The sequence below is a fragment of the Oenanthe melanoleuca genome, chromosome 1 (genome assembly GCF_029582105.1).
Source record: "Oenanthe melanoleuca isolate GR-GAL-2019-014 chromosome 1, OMel1.0, whole genome shotgun sequence".
NCBI classification, from domain to species: domain Eukaryota; kingdom Metazoa; phylum Chordata; class Aves; order Passeriformes; family Muscicapidae; genus Oenanthe; species Oenanthe melanoleuca.
In genome coordinates this window covers 52,612,766-52,631,205 of record NC_079333.1, presented here as the reverse complement: position 1 = coordinate 52,631,205, position 18,440 = coordinate 52,612,766, and the positions used below count along the sequence as shown (strand labels likewise).

Here is an 18,440-nt window from a genome sequence, read left to right as displayed (position 1 = left end):
TCATGTGAAGCTGAACAACTGGGCAGACATGGATGGTGCTTTCCTAGGCTTGATTTTTGTCCAGCTTGGGGGGTTTTCTGAACTTTTTGTCCTGTGTCTGCTTAGTAACTCTCAGCAGATTCACATTCCAGGTGCTTGTTCAGGCTCTTTTTGAAGTGCCATAGACACACGTGTGCAGCGTTGTTTGGTGTGCTTCTATGTGTCCATTCTCTCTTGTGTGAAAATCTTCTCCATTTATTTTGATCTTGGCTTTTACTACCTTCATTTAATTAATGTCTGGTAGATTTTTTTTCGTTGAAGACAGTGAACAGTCCAGTGTTGTCCCTCCTCCATTGCATTCCTTTATTTTGTATGCTGCTGTTACTGCAATATCAGTTTATTTTTCTCTGTTTCTGAAGTGTATCTACTGGCCTATCGTCGACTCCATACCCTGTTCCTTCACCTTCTCTCTGAACATCCTGACCTGGAACCCTTGATCTGGACCCTCTTCCAGCACACACTGCAAAATGAGTATGAGCTAATGAGAGACAGGCACCTGGACCAGGTAACAGGGACAAAAATGTTTTAAAAAGCTTAAAAATACTATCCTGAACAAAATGTTCCTTTTACATTCTTTAGCCATTAGGAATTGTACTGTGAGGTTTTTATTGATCTACTGATCACTGAAAGGAGAACTTAGTTTAGACTGAATCCTGTCATCTCAGTTTTTTAAGCACTGGCAATTACTTAATATGGCACCTTCAAATTCCATTTTCAGCTACTTTCAAAATAATGAAGACAGACTTCCATTTCTAATAATTTACAATAAAATATAGTGATTTTTCTTTGTGAAGACAACATGCATGGCTGATAAATTTTTTGTTATTCTAGTCTAAAACTGCAGTATGTGGTATGAGTTTGAGAAGGTAGTATCAGTAAGTTGGTTATCACATAAAAATGGAGGTAGCATTATGTTGACTTACATTCTGGAAGCTCTTTCTAAGTTGAATTGCCTGCTAGTTTATAAAGCACAGTCAGTAATAGGAAGTTATTTCTTAACTTGAAATGAAGAAGCTGAATTAATTTTCTGCATTTTCAGTTGTCTCATTTTGTTTCTTCAATAGATCATGATGTGTTCCATGTATGGCATATGCAAAGTAAAGAATGTAGATCTCAGATTTAAAATAATAGTTTCAGCATACAAGGAGCTTTGCAACACAAATCAAGAGGTATGGAAGTTCTTAAATGTTATTCCTCTGTAAAAATCTTAAAAACTAATTATTTTCCCCAGAAATCAAAAGAAACTACACTTGAACATACAAAAGAAAACAATTGCTTCACTGCATCTTCATTTTGTGGAGGAGAAAATTGACTCTAATGCTAAATATCTCTTTTAAACATCTTGCATAAATAGTTTGGTAATTCTCCTTAGAAAACAAATTTCATTCCATCTTTTGAAAGATACTGAATAATACTATATGATCCTATTTGGAGTTTAAATGAAAAATTTATGTCTAGAGATAACAGGATTTTTAAAAGCAACACAACCTTTTTGAGTTGTCTTACTTCCATGGAGCATTAAGGGAAGAGATTTCCACAGAAACTTTCAACAGAAACATTGATACCAAATAGAGATGTATGGCTTTATATCAAGCAGTTGTATATGTATTAAAGTTTCATTAACATGAAGAAGTTCCTTTCTTCATAGGAGCTTTAATGTACTGAAATGTTTGCACAGCACAGTAATGAAATCAATAGAAAAACCCTCACCAGTTAATGGAACTGTAGCATCCTCTCAGTTGCAGAATTTCTCATAGTTTATTTGTGGATCTTGGCTAAACTCCAGACTTTTGTCTCCAAGCCTATAGAACTGTTTTATCCCCATCAGATCAGTAATGAGTTTTTTAGCCTTCCAAGGCATTCACAGTAGTCTAGACTTTTTGACACGTATATGTGAAAGCAAATCGTTCTTAAATTTGGAAAATGTTAGAACTGTGTTCACACCAAGGGGCTGTGCCAATTAATAAAGTAGGTGCTTGTACTGGTGTTCAAACACATTTGGAAAAATCCCCAACAGTTCAGAGATGTTACAGTGGCTTGTATACAACCCATGTACCATCCAGCTCTTAATCCTACACAGACTTTGAGTCTTTATGAGACTTTAGACTTTATGAATTTATGAAATTCCTTTAATTTTTTTTAATCTGTGTATGATTTTCTCACCCCATGCAGACTTTCAAACGTGTTCTTATCCGGGAAGAACAATATGACTCCATCATAGTCTTTTACAACTTAGTGTTTATGCAGAAGCTGAAAACAAACATTTTGCAGTATGCTTCCAGCAGGGTAAGCCATTAGCTCTGTTCATTATTCAACAGACTAGAAATATATAGGCAATAAAACCTTATGATTATTTTATTATTTTTATAGCCTCCCACTCTGTCACCTATCCCACACATTCCTCGCAGTCCTTACCAGTTTTCCAACTCTCCTCGGCGTGTCCCTGCTGGCAATAACATCTACATCTCACCTCTGAAGAGCCCATACAAATTCTCTGATGGGTTTCAGTCACCCACAAAGATGACTCCAAGGTCTAGGTACGTTGTTGACAACCATTTCTTTGACTAAGGTATTTGGGGGATTTTAGTGGAATCAAATTGGAAAACTGCACAGTCTGCTTTGTCACTAGTCTGTCGCTATCATATCATTTCTGGTTAAGGGTTTTTGTCCTGTATTTGGAATATTTATTCATCACTGAATGCTTTTCTGTTATGCTCAAGGAGGTTTGTTGTTGGGTTTTTTTCCCTTTTTGTTTCCCTCCCACCAAAGAGAGGAGTTTCCTGACCTGGTTGCTTAAATGTTGTTGGCTATGACACTGCGTCACACCCCTGAAAAACACAGATGAGTTTTGTACGCTTCTTTAAAGGGAAAATACTTCTTTTGCAACAACAAAACAATTTGTTTAGCTGGCTGAACAGACCATTTCAAATTGTTGGTTACTAGTTCTTAGCAGATGAGGATGTGAGTAAATGTACCAGTTTCCAGTGGCTTTTCAGACTAGAATCAAGTGAGTCCCACTGTGCACAAAAGTTTAAATGTTATTGTTTATTTTTGGTTGAAGTCCTGCATGATTTTGATTAGCAAACACCTAAAGAGAGAGGACAGCACCTAGAGATGAGAGGATGATTGTCTGGGAACCCACCACTGAAGGGTCTTTCTGCTGATACAGGTCAGACTATGGGGGCCTCTGATTCTTTGAAGCCACAATTTCATTTTTCTCTCTGTGTGATTCAGTTCATTTGGTCATTCAGTATTCACTGGCTCAAAGAGAAATGTCTCAACACAGTAAAGCACAGTATGGATTTGCACTGTTAATGCAGAGAGGTAATGCCTTGTGCTAACCTGTGCAAATTAGTCAATGCTTCTGTCATTGCTAAATGTAGCTTAAACTTCTCTTCTTCGTTTGGCAGAATTTTGGTGTCAATTGGCGAATCATTTGGGGTGAGTTTTAACATCTTTGATGTCTGGTCTTAAATGCATGTAACTTTTGGAGGAATGGGATATAGCCTGCTCACATCTCTAGAGCAGGCCAATGATGTATCTGATTTAATATAGTAATTATAGGGAAGTTCTGTTAACTCCTTTCAAATATCCAGACTTCACCTTCAAAATATGCCTGCATTTTATTTTAATTGCTTTGGCACTAGATAAGGGTTCTTAAAACTCCAGAGTTTTAGAACCCCTAATTTTTTTGTGGAAAGTTGGAGTGGTTTCAGGATTTATTGGCAATTCTTTCCCTATTTTCTTGTCACTTCAGACTTCTGAAAAGTTTCAGAAGATAAACCAGATGTTGTGCAGCAGCGAGTGCCAGCTGAAGCGCAGTGCAGAAGCAGGTGCTGCTGCCCCGAAGCCACTGAAGAGGCTGCGCTTCGATATAGAGGGGCAAGACGAGGCAGATGGAAGGTGAGAGATTGTCCTGGGCTTTTCAGAGATCTGGCATGTAGTGGCTCTCAGGGCCTTCATCCTAACTTCTTCCTGATATCCCATCTTGTGTTAATTCATGAGCTTTAGCAGCTGTATCAAATGAGAGATGGAAGCATGAAGCTCCTCAGTTACGTGCTTTGATGTCAGGAGCAACTCCCCTTGATTTAAAGTTTAGGTTATGAAAGTAAAAAGTTCTTTTTATTAACTTAACCTTATACTTACTTTCTGCAGCAAACACCTACCCCAGGAATCCAAGTTCCAACAGAAGCTTGCAGAAATGAGTGAGTATTGCTTTTCTCATAATCTGCACAGCACTGAGTGCCTTGGATAAAACAGTTTGGGCCCACTCAGATGAAAACATAGCTCAACACAAATGTGATTTGGGTAGCTTGCTTAGCTTTTGTATTTGCTGCAATTAATCTTGAAAATGCAGATTACAGAATGGAAATTTATGTACACAGGAAAACCATATGTAGGTTTTTTATTGCTTTGCTTTTATAGGCAAATGTCTGAGACTGCTTTTTCTTCTACTGTGGGTCAGCATTTCTTTCAGATCTTCTGGGATCACTTTTCTGTTTTGAAATGAAACTCAAATCTAGCTCATGAAAAACAAAACGGCCCCAACCCCACATCTGAGTTGTATTTTCCACTCATGAGAAGGAGCACACTTGGCCTGGCCAGGCATTCCCACTCTCTGAGAGTCTGAGCTCTGCAGCTGAGCAGATTTGCCCATTAAACTCTTAACGTTGCTCATCAAGATAGGTAGGAGTGTGGATGCAGACACCTCTCCTTTTTTAAGGCAGGGAAGATGTTTCAGTGTTTCCTTGTGGCAGAGGTTAGGGAGGAGAGCTCTGTCTCGTGTCCAGTGGTGTTGGTGTGTGCCACTGAGGGGAAAAGGCATTCCTGGGCAGGCTGTCTCTGGGATGTGGGCACTGCTCAGCCCACAGCCTCTGCCTGCCTACCAGGCGAGATTCCTGCTGTGACACAGACCTTCTGCCTGCCTGCAGGATGGAAATGGACACAGAGAGGGGACAGAGACAATGAGAACTGGAGTGAACAGGTGGAAGGAATTTCCTAAGAACTGTAAGACTGAGCAGGAATGGCTGAAACAATGCAAAATTAGGTGTTCATCCTATAATGAGGGATTTGGTTTGTTTTCAATAGAATAATGTACTTCTATTCCTGGTGTCATTACAAATTTTTCTAGTAATCAGTCCAAAGTAATTATGAAAAAGACATTTCATTCTTTTTGTTTGTTGGGTTTTCTTGCAGCATCTACTCGAACAAGAATGCAAAAGCAGAAGCTGAATGATGGAAATGATACCTCAGCCAGTGAAGAAAAGTGAGATTCTTCTCAGGACCAGGGGCTGCACTGCTGGCCCTCTTAAGATTGTTTTTGTTTTACAGCCTTCATTAATAGAGTTGCTTCTTTAGTTGCTTTTTATTCCAAACTGCTAGTTGAAAGCATTTGTACTTTTTAAATTGTTAAATGTTTTCCATGATACTTTGCCTTATGATGTAGCATACATACAATTTAAGCCACTGAATTTAATTTATATATTTTTTGAGGATTTTTAAGAAGTCTTGGAAAGTGTCTGAATTCCTGTTTCAGCATTACTGATTTAAGCCAATTCAGTCTTGTTGGATTGAATTTTTTTTATGTCTAAAGATAAAACGTTAGCTAGAATGATTTGAAATGCACTAATTTTGTTTCTTAGATTTGATTTTTAGATTTTCATTACTTGCAAATTTTGAAAATGGTGGGCCAAGTAGTGCAAAGATTTGTCTCTGTTCATAACTAGCACATCAAATTCCCATTAAATTAAACTGGACAGCAGCTGGGGCCTTGCAGAGAATGGGCCTTGCCTCAGGAGTACAACCTGAATTCAAAGTGAACTTAATTTTGTAGCCTTACTACTGAAACCAACACTTTTTGTAGCATTTTGTAGTTTTGCTTCCCCAGCTCTCACCCCAGTGTCATTTCAGAGGGCAGTTGCACTGTCCTTCAGTTTGAATTTCCTGGAGTATGAATCCCATAGAGATTCCTCCCAGAATCCCACACTGAATCTTTCCAGAAGCTGAAGTTTCTTCCATATGCAGAGTCATTGATTTGCCCTTTCTTATCTTGGGAAATCTCAAGTATTAAAAGGGAAAAAAAACCAAATGAAACAACATACCTAAACCATACCTGGTACACATGAGATTTCAAAATTCTAATGATGTAGAATTTTCTTGATTTCTTCAAATTTTCTCCTAATTGCAGCCAAGCCAAACAGCTTGAGAAACAGCTGGAAGCTGAGTGTCTGCAGTTGGGTTCCAGGTAAGAGCAGCCTGGTCTCTAAAAGCACAGGGCATCTCCCAATGCCTTACTGCAGGATCTGCAAAAACCTGACCGTGGTGAACCCACGTTGGGAAAATCCATCTGCCTATACTGAAAAGGCAGTTAATTGGGCAACTTGTGAATAGTTGCAACTAGCAAAAAACCCAAACAAACCATCCAGTACTTTCTGCATCTTTTGTATTTGTAAGTTTCTGATTCAGATACTGGAACTTTTCTTGCAACAACAAAGTTTTGTTAAAATAGCTGATTAACAAAAGCACGTTTTATTTCCAGTGGATTAAAATATAAGCAAATAAATTGTCTTGCTTTAAAATTACCCATTTTAATGAAATTTTGCTTTTGCAGCTACTTAAATTCAGAACAGGTACAGTAGAAAAGCATGCTATTCATGACACAACTGTTTTAAACAAATGCTTTCAAGGTAGCTTATTAACAGATTGTTTAGCTGATCCTAGAGTACTTACAGTAGGAAGCTTTGTAAAGATCCATTCTTGTGTTGATTCAAAGTTAACCCTAGAACTACTAAAACTTCTACAAGCAGCAAAAACTGTAAATTAATTTTAAAACAATATTGAGGGGTTTTTTAGACTCAGTATGGCTTCAACTTTCTTACTGTAAAATGCACAGAACTTTCCAGAGTACCTTACATTTATTTTCTCACTTTTTGCAGTTTTACAGACAGGATATATGTTAACATTGGGGTGCACTGACTGTAAGCTCTGTTAGAGCAGCCCTTTGGCTACAGGGATGATACATAGTCCAGTATCTAAACAGATTCATTCTTTCTTTACTGTGACAATGTATTTTTTTTATTCAGACTGAAGGCTTTACATCAAATGCACAATATTATTTTATACAACTAATCAGTTTCTTGCCTTTCAAGATAAATAAAATAGCTTTTAAAGGATTTATAGTCAGTGATTTTCTTATATTAGGTGATTTCATATGGTACCTATCCAAATAAATATGTATTGAAACATACGGCATTTTGTTAGATATGGAAATTTTACTGTGTTTGACAGTGCTTTTCTTAGAGTGAGACCTTGCTGTACTAAAAATGGCCTGGAATATTGAAACTGTTCCAGGAAAAAAGAAAATTTGGAATCACAGCAGAAGCTGGGCACAAAATCTGATGGCCATTTTAGATGCTTAACACCATGCATCAATTTCTGTAGAAAGCTGAAGCCCCGGGTGTAAGATGAGGTCAGGTAAATTGCATCCTTTAAAGGCCTGTTTCTGTTTGGTGCTTAAGGGAATTGAATCTATTGGCTTGGCTGTGAAGCCATCTCAAGGTGGATGAGCTGACTCCCAGTCTCCATTTGATGTTTATACATTAATCTCTTCCTGCTGTCCACTGTTTCCAAATGCTGAAATAGTTTAAAATGTAACAAGCTGGTCATAACATACATTTGCTTAAGAAACAATGATTGGTATTCTGAGGACCATTTTATTAACCATAGTTTACTAAGTCACCAGGGCATTGATTTCTTTGAAAGGTAGAAATACACTTGAAGAAATTCTCCAGCTTACAAATGTGTTGTCTGGTCACAGTGATTTCCTGAAGAACACAAATAGCCTTCAAGGTACATCTGTGAAATATTATCTGGTTTACTTTTTTTGCCCCCCACACAGTCAGTTCAGTCTACAAGCATTATGCTTTCTTCATTTTTGCTGAAAAGAAAGGAAAAAATCCCACTCAAACTGTTTTAAATATTATGGCATTTTTATTAATGGTAAGTTTGTATAGAAACAAAAAAATCATTTATGTTCAGGCTGTAAACTTTCTACATCATTGGGGTGGTGGCCAATGAATCCTGCCTCTATTGGGGCAAATAAATGCTTTGTTTTACAAGGAAAGCCCATGGAAAGTGTTCAGGTCATATAAAAACCCAGCAGTTTACATAGTTACCAAGCATTGTAACAAAACTCTACAGCTGGGTACTAGATGACAATGCAGTGGTGGCTTTTAGCTTCAGTAACTTAGGAGAACCTTCAAATGACCCTACCCATGTAATTTCTTTTTCTTTCCAGACTCCTTTCTGGAAAGTGAACATTGCTCTTTATTTAAACCCCAGACACAGTTTCTGCTTGACCAGACTTTTGCTTTTTAATAAATACATTTTCTCTCTGGTATCCTAAAACAGAATAATATTTTATTAAGTATTTAACCTGCAAGATCCACAAACACAAGGTTGTTGCAGACTATCTCACAACAGTAAAATGCATCCCTTAATTCTTCTGAAATTTCCCATGGTTGGGTTTTGAGCATATTTACATCCCTGCACCCACATTTAACCACACAAGCCAGTAAGAGTGTTTTTTTTTTTTGAACACATGCAACAAAAAATAAAAAAATTAAATAAATAAATGTTTCTATGAATGTAACACTATCACATCCAGGTCAGATGATACAGAATAAAAGCCAATGTTGACACATCAGACCTTTAGAATCACCCTCATTCAGTTCAGAGCTGCTTTTTCTCAAAATTACAGGCTTTATCAATTATTCTGAAATTGCAAGTAGGCTTTAATGTGTATTCTCAACACAAATTTAACTAAACTGATCTCCTCCCCCAGCAAAGTTGTGTTTTTGATGAATCTGCATTATGTATTGGAAAGGTTTTGACCACTTCTGTTTGAATACAAAATACTGACACAGCTGCTAAGAATGGACTTAACGCTGATGGAGGAAGTCGTACTCATCACTGAGGGGGTGGCAGAATGTGCTTGTTAGGAGTAGAAGACCCAATATATTTCTAGTGAGAGTCTGAGGCAAATGTCTCAAACACAAATAAATATTTACCACAGCATTTTCTAAAATACTTGCTCATCACCCTCTTCCTAAGTAAATTCTGCTACCTGCATACTTCACCTTTCACTACACACCCACAGGGTCTGAGGTGAAGGGGGTACTACTCATACTCCTTTCTGAATATGTGCTGATCTTCTCCCTCCTACTCTTCCTCAAGGAACAGGATTGTTTGAGAAATGAGCCTCCAACAGCTATTTCCACCTTAGGCATGAGAATATGTTAATTTAAGGGAATTAAGTTCTTAGAAACCACATGTGAGGACTAGAAAAAGTCATTGAAGGATGCTGTGGCACAGCAGGGATCTGCAGGAAGGTTGCATGACTACTTACATTAGTGTACTGAGCCTGGTAATCCAGCTTTTTGTCTTCCCTAATCATAAAATACTGCAAAAGGCACTTGAAGTCACTTCACTCAAAATCTTAATTTCTCAGGGTTAATTCAGTTACCTGTTAGAAAATTCAAGTAAATGCACCATGAGCTCCACATCTTCTGTAACAGGGCAAACCTCCCTCTGTGCAGCACTGGGTGGGCTTTTCACCTTAGCTCACTTCAGCCAGCTAGAAATGAGGCATCTACTCTACTTTAGCCACTGATGATCATGCTGGGAGAGAGGTGTCCAGAGGGCAGCTCCTCTCTCCTGAACAGCCCTGAAAGGAAAGTAGTGTGGTCACCTTGCAGCTCTGACCACAGGAGAATCTGAAATGCCATAATTGGACAAGATACCTTTATCACCATCAGGAATATAGTGTCAGTTCACTCTTACAATTTAATGAATTTGAAGTTACTACTTCAAAATCACCTTTTTCTCAGTTTTTCTGAAGTTGATCTGTCTGAGGAGAGAAAGTAACACAGGAATAAAAAAGCCTAAAGAGGAACTTCCTTTTCTTGACATCTTATTTGGGTTTGTAACTAGGTGGTTTTCTTAGCAGTAAAGCTCACAGTGTGACAATTCACATCCAGACATACTTGGTGGGTGCTTCCATTGGGGTGCCAGGGACCATGCCTGGTGTAATGGAAAGAGAGATCCTTTTCATTCAGGCTGAATAATGAGATGTGCTAGGAACTGAGAACTGTAATATCCTGCTGAAGCTCCTCATAAATAAACACCAAGTGAGACATACTCTCCTACAAATCAGGAAGCCTCTCATCCTAAAGAACTTATGTTATTTTACCATATAAAACAAGTTTGTATCTTCACTGGATTATAAAAAGAAGCCCACTATGGCATATTAACTGAGTTTTGAGACAAAAGTACACTACGAAAGTTTTGGCAGCAAACAGGTCACTGTCCCATAAAATCCAAACAAAGACTGTTTAAAAAAAAATTAAAATTAGACAGACTAGATAATGAGAAGCTTAGTTTGCTTGACTTTGAGTGGGAAAGGGTAGTTACTGCATCAGATTTTTTGTGTTAAATTGTGGCTGTTGGCAATGAACAGTCACCACACAGCTACACTGCAGCCATCCTTACAACAAAGCCTACATGTCAGTGGACTTCTACACACTCCCTAAGTTGATGGACGCAGACTTTCCTCCCAAACCATTGCATATTCTGACCACGAAGTTCTCCAAAGGAAAAGTATTTCCAGAAGGGAAGATGATGTGCTCTTCAGCTTGGTAGTTAGACCTCAATTTCGGAATGCTCCCACTCTGCTGGCTTTGCTAATGAAGTTTTTCAGGAGGTCATGGTCCATGTCTGCAAAGCCTTGAGTTTGTGTAACAACAGTCAAATGGTTTATGCAAAACCTGAAGCAAAATTCTTCCAAGTCCTAGAAACAAATTTGAGTAATTTGTAATATGAATGACTGATAAAATTATTAACATTATTATTTTGTTTCAAATTTCTCATTTAATTAGCAGAGACTATACCAGATTGTTCCCATTATCAATCCCTTTTCTAATCCTTTTGATGAGATCACAAATGATAGGATGAAATTTGCTCATACAAAACTATTCAATAAACCCCCTTTGAGAAAACAGGAGTAGCCACCTAAATCAACTTTAGAACTCTATAACATTTACTAGAATTTACTACATATTCATTAGAAAAGTTACCAACAGGTGAAACCATCAAATTGCCCCAAACAGAACTAATAGAGCATCAATAACTCCTTTCTTGTCCTCCCTGCACTGCACTCAGTAGTGGTCCTGTGAAAAACAGCAGATAAGGAAGTCATGCTGGAAATGACAGCAAAATACAATGAAAAATGTGATGGTGCTTTTGAACACAAACTGCATGTTAGGATACATGTGTCTTTCATGGGAAACCTAGGAATTGTATCCCTCTGTCTAATGGGATTCTCAGATAGCACAACAGGTTCTGTCTTCTGGTCTCGCTGTATGAGGATGATGCTCAGCTGTTCAGCACAGGATGGGTACAAGCCCTCAAGCCATACAACTAGGATTGCATGCAGCAAATTCTTCCCAAACTCCTCAAACAGTGGCAATCCTCTCCATGCACTGGCTCAGTCTCCTTTAGTTGGACCTATGCAACAATTTGCTGTGAAGAAAAATTACCTTCTGCAGGCAGAGCTGGAGCCAGTGGCAAAGAAGTCAGAATTGATCCATAAACTATAAACTCTTCAGGGGTTACAGCAAAAAGAGTAACCCATACCAAATCGATTCTATGTTAACTACACAAACATTGCAGCCTGGGATTAATAGTAGAAAGATACTCAGCAGACGACCAGTGCATTTCCTTTTGAAAAGTTCTCCATAGATTCTGTGTTTCAAGATGCAACTAAAGAGTAAACTCTTTAGCAGAAAATATCCTTAAAGAAGAAATATGGTAGAGCAAGTATCTCTCATCAACAGCTACTGGGAAAGTAGAAAAGGAATGAGAATAGAAGAAGCAAAAAACCAGGGGAAATAAAAAAAGTAGACAATCAAAGACAGTGCCACCTTTAGTTCCAGCAGACTTCTGAAATGCTACTGTCAGAACCTGAGCTGCTCTACAGTCAATGTGCAAACTTTTATGCTAGTTATAATTATCAGCAGCTAATTTTTCTGGTGCTGGTATGAAGAGGACTATAGATTATAGAGAATCCTGGTCACTCATTTTGCAGTTTCAAATGATACTGTCTTTTTTATTCAGTTTTATAGAGGATGATTAGTTTAGACTTTGCTGCAGTGTATATGAAAAATATGTTTTAAAATAGCCTGTAGCAGAAACACTTTGTATTTTCTGATAGGAAAAATTATTTTCATGCATCTTAAATCCTAACAGATGCATACAGTAATCAAGTCAGTCTTCATTTAATTTGCAATATGAATGGTATGTCACACACCACTATAATCTTTCACCTGCAATGTTCACATTTAATTAAAAAAAAATGGAATTCTCTCTTTTCAAACATCCAAACATCTTTCATAATCCTTCTTTTGGCAGTTTTCTACTGAAGTCTTGACACACTGCACATGGTTCCCAAACCAGGAGATACTATATTAATGTAGTACATTAGAAGATCCTGGTTTATTCCGTGATTCCTTAGACAGAGGATACGATACCCCCATGTCTTTGATAAAGAAATCGTTGCTGCCCTTCCATCCCTTTCTGAGCTATGGGTGTAGGGAGGAGGGCAGCAATACATTCCTGAGTTTGGCCCATGCTGCAGCTAGGACAGGGGAACCAATTTATCATCCGACAACTGTGTTAAACTGTTACATGTTTTGAACACTGAATCATAGAAGGAAGAGGAGGATAACATGTATTTAGTTATCCAGCCAATCCCTTTTATTGTGTGTCAGGTGTTATGAACTCTGGTACTTTGTCCAGGCTAGTTTTACTACTTCACAACACACTTACATGTATCTTTAACTACTCTTTAACTACTTCACTAATACAAACCAACCAAAAATAGTTCTGCTTTGGAGACATTAAAAAAATGTTGAAAATCTTGTAAGAGGAGCAAATACAGAATAAAGTTTCAATGAAAAATCTGCCGTTAAGAGAATCAAACCATTGGGTCATGCCTTCCTGAAGAGTTTTCCCTACTATGCTGAGCTTGTATCAGCCCAGCTTTACACTGAAAGCACAACTCCAAATGCCTTGTAAATGGCAGCTCATGATCTTACTATCTACTAACCTCTTGTTATCCCTTTTTGATGCACAGAACTCAGACTTCCATCCTCCTCTTTGCAACTCCTATCCAAATTAATCTCCTGTAGTTTGCCATCTCCATACAGCACTGACTGCTGCAACATTTTTAACTCAGTGTTTGTTTCAGTCTCTTCTTTCTACTTGCCTCCCATGCCTGAAAGGTATTTATAGCAATGTCCTCTACATCTAAAATACATAAGGAGACTTTTTGAATAATAAAACCCACCACAGTTATTTCCACAATTATCACAGAGCTAAGAAGATGAGAAAAAGAAGACATCTTTTTATTATTTGTTTACCAAAAGAGCATGGATAACAGGTTGAATGCTAGTGACTCATTCCAGAACCAAGGGCAGACCAGATGACAGGATATGGGGCGAGTATTAACAATAGATAATTTGATGTATGTCAGCATAATTAATTGTAAACAGTACTGTAAAAGTGGATTTTTAATAAAAGCACAAGTGTAAATATGCAGGGACTTTACAGGCAACTTCTTCCACTGCCTGTAAAAGTCAGCACCATAATGACTGTACCAGACACTGGCAGACAAAATTATCAGATGGAGAACTCAGGGAGTGAAAGGGCAAAATCCAAAGGCAGAGATGTAAATGGCAGTGAGAAATTTCCATGTCATGCCCTGCCATGCAACATGACAAGGAAGGAAGCAGATTAAGAACCCTGACTCACAAAGGCAAGCTAAAAGGGCAGGAAGAAAACAATAAACTGGGGTTTTTTTAGTTTTTATTTTACACCTTAAAAACGGGAAAACAAACATTAGTTAAGCCCAAAGGGAAATTACAGTAATCATGCCTCATCAGTTAAACACAGTCATGTTTACATTAGGCAGCTTCATTTCTCAGAAAACAACTGCTTACCTGAAGAGAAGTTCTTACCTGAGCTTCGTACTTGACAGCAGCAGAAAGAAGAGCAATGGCATTCTCTTCACAAATGCCTTGTTTGATCGTTTGCTGGCAAAGCTTTTTCAGTCTGTTTTCTCTGTACAGTGTTGCCAAATCTAGCAGCCCTGTGAAAATTTATACAGCTTTAACTATTCTGGTGCAAAATATATTAGTGTCTTTTCAAATTAATCAATTACTCTTTTGTTTTAGGCAGAATTAATCAAAGACTTGCTCTGTTTTTTTACCCTAGATGATGTGTGCATTTTTAAGGTCCCCTACAGACCTTTCAAAAAAGGAACCATTTTATTACTATGCAACTGTTCTGTTTTCCTGTTCTCATTCTGGACATCAATTACTGTTTTATGTCCTCTTAAATTCATGCGGGGAAGAGCTCCCTTTTCATTCAGGGTAAAAAATCACTACAGCTACTCAAACAAGTGAAGTTTCAGGATGGCATTAGTGCCTTTCTAAATAAAAGAAAGTTCTTAATAAGAGCAGCAATGAGTTCTTTCTGAAAACTTTTCACCTTTGATCTCATTGCATGCCCACCACTCATTCTCCTTGGGCATGTTTCCTGCTACTGCAACCTTTCTTCCTGACACCTGCCAAACTCAAGATTTAAGTGCTAATGAAACTAAAATTAACAAGCCCTGCTTTCCTTACTCTGTAATGACACACAGATTGAACTTCTCAGAAACAATAATCTGGAGTAATTTCCATTTGTGGCAAATACCTATTGCATCTTCAGGAGGGAGCCTAATGTTGTCTGTATACAGATATTCCAGGAAGGCTCGGTAAACAGGATAAGAAAATTCACTCATTTCTATAATTTCATCATCATTATTGAGTATGGAGCGAAAATGTTCACACCTACAAAACATGAACAAAGATTGTACACTGTAAAGAGTTAAGCTTGAAAAATGAGCTGCAGCAAGAAGTTGGTAAAAAAATCAGATCAGTCCTAACAGACTAAATATACAATCAAATGATTTCTTGCTCTGAACATGTTCATTGTTTAAGCCTTATAAATCTCATATATATAATTCAGAATTTTATTTCTGTTGTTAATATTTTATGGCAGGCTCCATTTCTACTTACAGTATCTACAAGGATTATCCATCTGGCTCTGATGCCATTTTCTTAAATACATTGTACAATAACAATCAATTTTATTACCTGTCTTGTAGCAGATAAAATTTACAATTAACTTAGCCATTTCTGAGATTTGGCCCTGATTTCTCCAGCATTTCCTAATGAAGAGGGAAATTATTAATAATTTTAGATATAATTTATTCCAGTGTCAGACTCCATACACAATTTAGCATTAATCATTACATTCAAGGATTAAATTATTTAAAGTGAAGACACTCTCACTCAGATCTTCCATCACCTTTTTCTTACAAGTCTGCATATTTTTGTGACACAAAACAAAATACAAAGGACAAATCACTGCCTTTGGTAGCTGTAATCTGCAACTTCCAGGTCACAGTAATTTACAATGCACTGTAACTTACTGTTCCCTAAAAAGCATCCTAACATGTGCATTGTTTTCAAAATTTTTGTCAATAAAAATGAACATCTCAATTTCTGATAACTTTTCCTACAACAACCACAATTTAATAGTACTTCTTTGTACTACACTAATTTGCAACTCTCCCACACCTGAATTTTCTCTTCTTTTACTTAAATTTTCCTGTAAGAAGTAGGATGGGTTCCCTTTAATGTCTCTGAGACAAAACTTCGACATAAATGAAAAATAATTATTTAAATAATTACTTAAGTTCTTCACATTTTACTGGCTATTGAAAGAATTTTTTTTATCTTAGTATTTTGGGGCTTTTACTAAAATAATGGAACCTCTTGTCAAATTTATAAAGAAATATAAGTCATTATCTAGCTTCTGCCACATCTTTTACCACATTCTGGCATTGGGAGAGGCAGACAAAACCTCATTGTTTTGCTTCCCCATGCTAAGTAGTGGTGACCAAGCCATCCATACAGCATGAACCAGACCTTGGGAATGGCCTGTGCCCCAATGGCACCACACAATGTCAGAGAGAAGGTGGCACACATTGATCCCTGAAAAATTAATAAGTAAGTGAAAACAGAAATCGGTTAGCACACATCCTCCAGTCTGCAAAGCATCTTGGAGTGACTCATCCTCTGGAGTGTCTGTCTCCCTGTCACTATCCCCCAGCAGACACAGCCCAGACTCCCAGTTCTGGCTGGCTGAATGCAGAGCTGGCAGATCCCACAGGCACACTGGGATGTCTCTGTGCTGCAGGCAGTGCTGGCTGTGGACTGCTCCCACCAAGCTGGGTGTTGCCTGACATTGCTCCACCACTGCCAGCCAGTAACCACCAACAATGGGCTCCAGGTCAAGAACAGGAATAGAACAAATGGAAAGAAGCCCTCATGAGCAGTAAATAAATGACTAAACAATGAAAACGAACTTTTGCCAGCACTGCTTTCATGACAATGCTCCAGAAGAGGCCAAATGTTGGAAAACATTTAAAATACTTTGATCCAGTTACATCATGAGAGTAAAGCTTAATTTTACAGATTGTGCCTGATGCTTTATTATTCCTTCATAGTATTTTGGTAACACATATATGTAAACTCATTTTAGAATTAGACATGTTAATAACGATGAGGTCATTCTGTAGATCTGCTTACATCAAATCTCACCATAAAGTGGTCTTAACCTGTAAAAAGTTGCAAGAACAGAAAAAAAAGCCAGCTTAGAAGTCAGACCCACTGATAAGAATGTCTGAAACACATAGAACAAGGAATCTGTCATAAAAGGGGAAAAAAGATCATCTGGATAGCACCTAAAGAAGTTGCTGAAACAACTGAAGGGTCCTGTGAAAGGAAAGAGTGCCAAGAATAAACATAATCCCTCAAATCATTCTGGTGGAGGAAATCAAGCATATAAAGGAGGAAAAAACAGATTATAACGACTGAGAAGACAGCAGAAGGAAGTGAGCCTTTTCCTTGGCAGAAAAAGGTTATTGGAAATAAAGGACAATGCCATTTAGAAGCACAAAGGAAGATAAATGTCAGATGGAGGGAAGTGGAAAGACAGGCAGTAAAACAATGTTTGATAATTACAAAAAGAGTAACAGTGAAGAACAGCAGATGAATCCTTGGCTCAGGGAAAAGGGAATTTTTAAGAATAAGTCAAGAATTTTTTTCAGTGATGACTCAGCACAGTGGACTACACTACATAGTTAAGTTTATACAATTTATACTTTTGTTCCTTACCTAATTTTGAGAAGAACTTTATGAACATGAATGTATTTTCCATCCACTAGGAACTTCAGGTCTGCAGTTTCAGGGTTGTCAAATTCCTTCTTTAGTGACTGGGCTACTGTTAGATGGTCATCAGGCTCTAGAATAAATAGGGGACTTATCATAAAGTAGTAAGCAATACAAATATCTCCGACAAATACAAATATCTCTCTGCAAATACAATATTCTGGGTATCTGTCAACACTCTTAATAAATACATCTTCTTAAGGCTAGCAAACCCCCCCAGGAGCCTATGTGTTCTGTATGAGCCAGAAAAGCAAAGAAAGGACAGCTTTATTCATTCTTTTCTAGTTTCCTGCTCCAAGCAAATGTCTCTATTAAAAAACCCGTGAATTCCACTCCTCTAACTCATCTGTATAAGGCTAGGAAAAAAAAAAGTTAACAGTCTCAGAAGTTACACTGCTCCATGTGATAGAAAATGTTATCAACCATTACTGAGTAAATTATATCAAATTAAAATTGTTAGTTATTATAAGATCCTAAAACGATCAATATAAAAATCATAATAAAATTTTCTGAAATGCTTCCATGAGGAGACATTATATTACAGCAAAAATGAAACTATTACAGAAACAACATATTGGTTTGCAGTGAAACTGCCCAGTGCAATGTCCCTAAAAGTAAATACCAACACTTACAAGTTTATTCTAAAATAATAGCTTTCCCTAGACTTAAGGATGTTAGAAGCACAGTGTGTTCAATGTCTGCATATTCCTGTTTGTGCTGTATGTCTGTATATCCCACTGTGCACATATATTTGCACTATAAAATTACCAAACAGCTTTAAAATTCATCCATTATCTGCACACAAAATTTTTACCTCCTGAACTGATCCGAATCTCCATCACATAGCCCCAGAGAATCATCATCTTTAATACCACTAAAAAAATCAACAACCCACTCCACCCCCAAACCTCATTCTTAATTGTGACAACATTTTATCTTCTTACCATATAAACACACATTATGGGTTTACATAGATCTTGTAGGTCAGTAATTAGTTGTTCTCTA

At 37.5% G+C, this 18,440-nt stretch overlaps 2 protein-coding genes across 4 annotated transcripts in view; one reads left to right on the top strand and one right to left on the bottom strand.

Moving 5' to 3' along the window:
- The window catches only part of RB1 (RB transcriptional corepressor 1), a 69,438-nt gene extending 62,227 nt beyond the window's left edge, over positions 1 to 7,211 (top strand). The window contains exons 20-27 of the mRNA XM_056498722.1: positions 399 to 544; positions 1,104 to 1,208; positions 2,212 to 2,325; positions 2,410 to 2,576; positions 3,450 to 3,480; positions 3,797 to 3,942; positions 4,195 to 4,244; positions 5,236 to 7,211. Of these exons, the coding sequence (XP_056354697.1) occupies positions 399 to 544; positions 1,104 to 1,208; positions 2,212 to 2,325; positions 2,410 to 2,576; positions 3,450 to 3,480; positions 3,797 to 3,942; positions 4,195 to 4,244; positions 5,236 to 5,309 (833 nt within the window). The 3' untranslated portion in view covers positions 5,310 to 7,211. The remainder of the gene's footprint in view (positions 1 to 398; positions 545 to 1,103; positions 1,209 to 2,211; positions 2,326 to 2,409; positions 2,577 to 3,449; positions 3,481 to 3,796; positions 3,943 to 4,194; positions 4,245 to 5,235) is intronic.
- Positions 7,212 to 7,935: 724 nt separating this feature from the next.
- The window catches only part of RCBTB2 (RCC1 and BTB domain containing protein 2), a 31,304-nt gene continuing 20,799 nt past the window's right edge, over positions 7,936 to 18,440 (bottom strand). For all 3 annotated transcript variants that reach the window (XM_056499032.1, XM_056498857.1, XM_056498944.1), the window contains 4 exons: positions 17,382 to 17,508; positions 14,851 to 14,987; positions 14,112 to 14,242; positions 7,936 to 10,885 (listed from right to left, as the gene is read on the bottom strand). In XM_056499032.1, the coding sequence (XP_056355007.1) occupies positions 10,745 to 10,885; positions 14,112 to 14,242; positions 14,851 to 14,987; positions 17,382 to 17,508 (536 nt within the window). In that variant the 3' untranslated portion in view covers positions 7,936 to 10,744. The remainder of the gene's footprint in view (positions 10,886 to 14,111; positions 14,243 to 14,850; positions 14,988 to 17,381; positions 17,509 to 18,440) is intronic.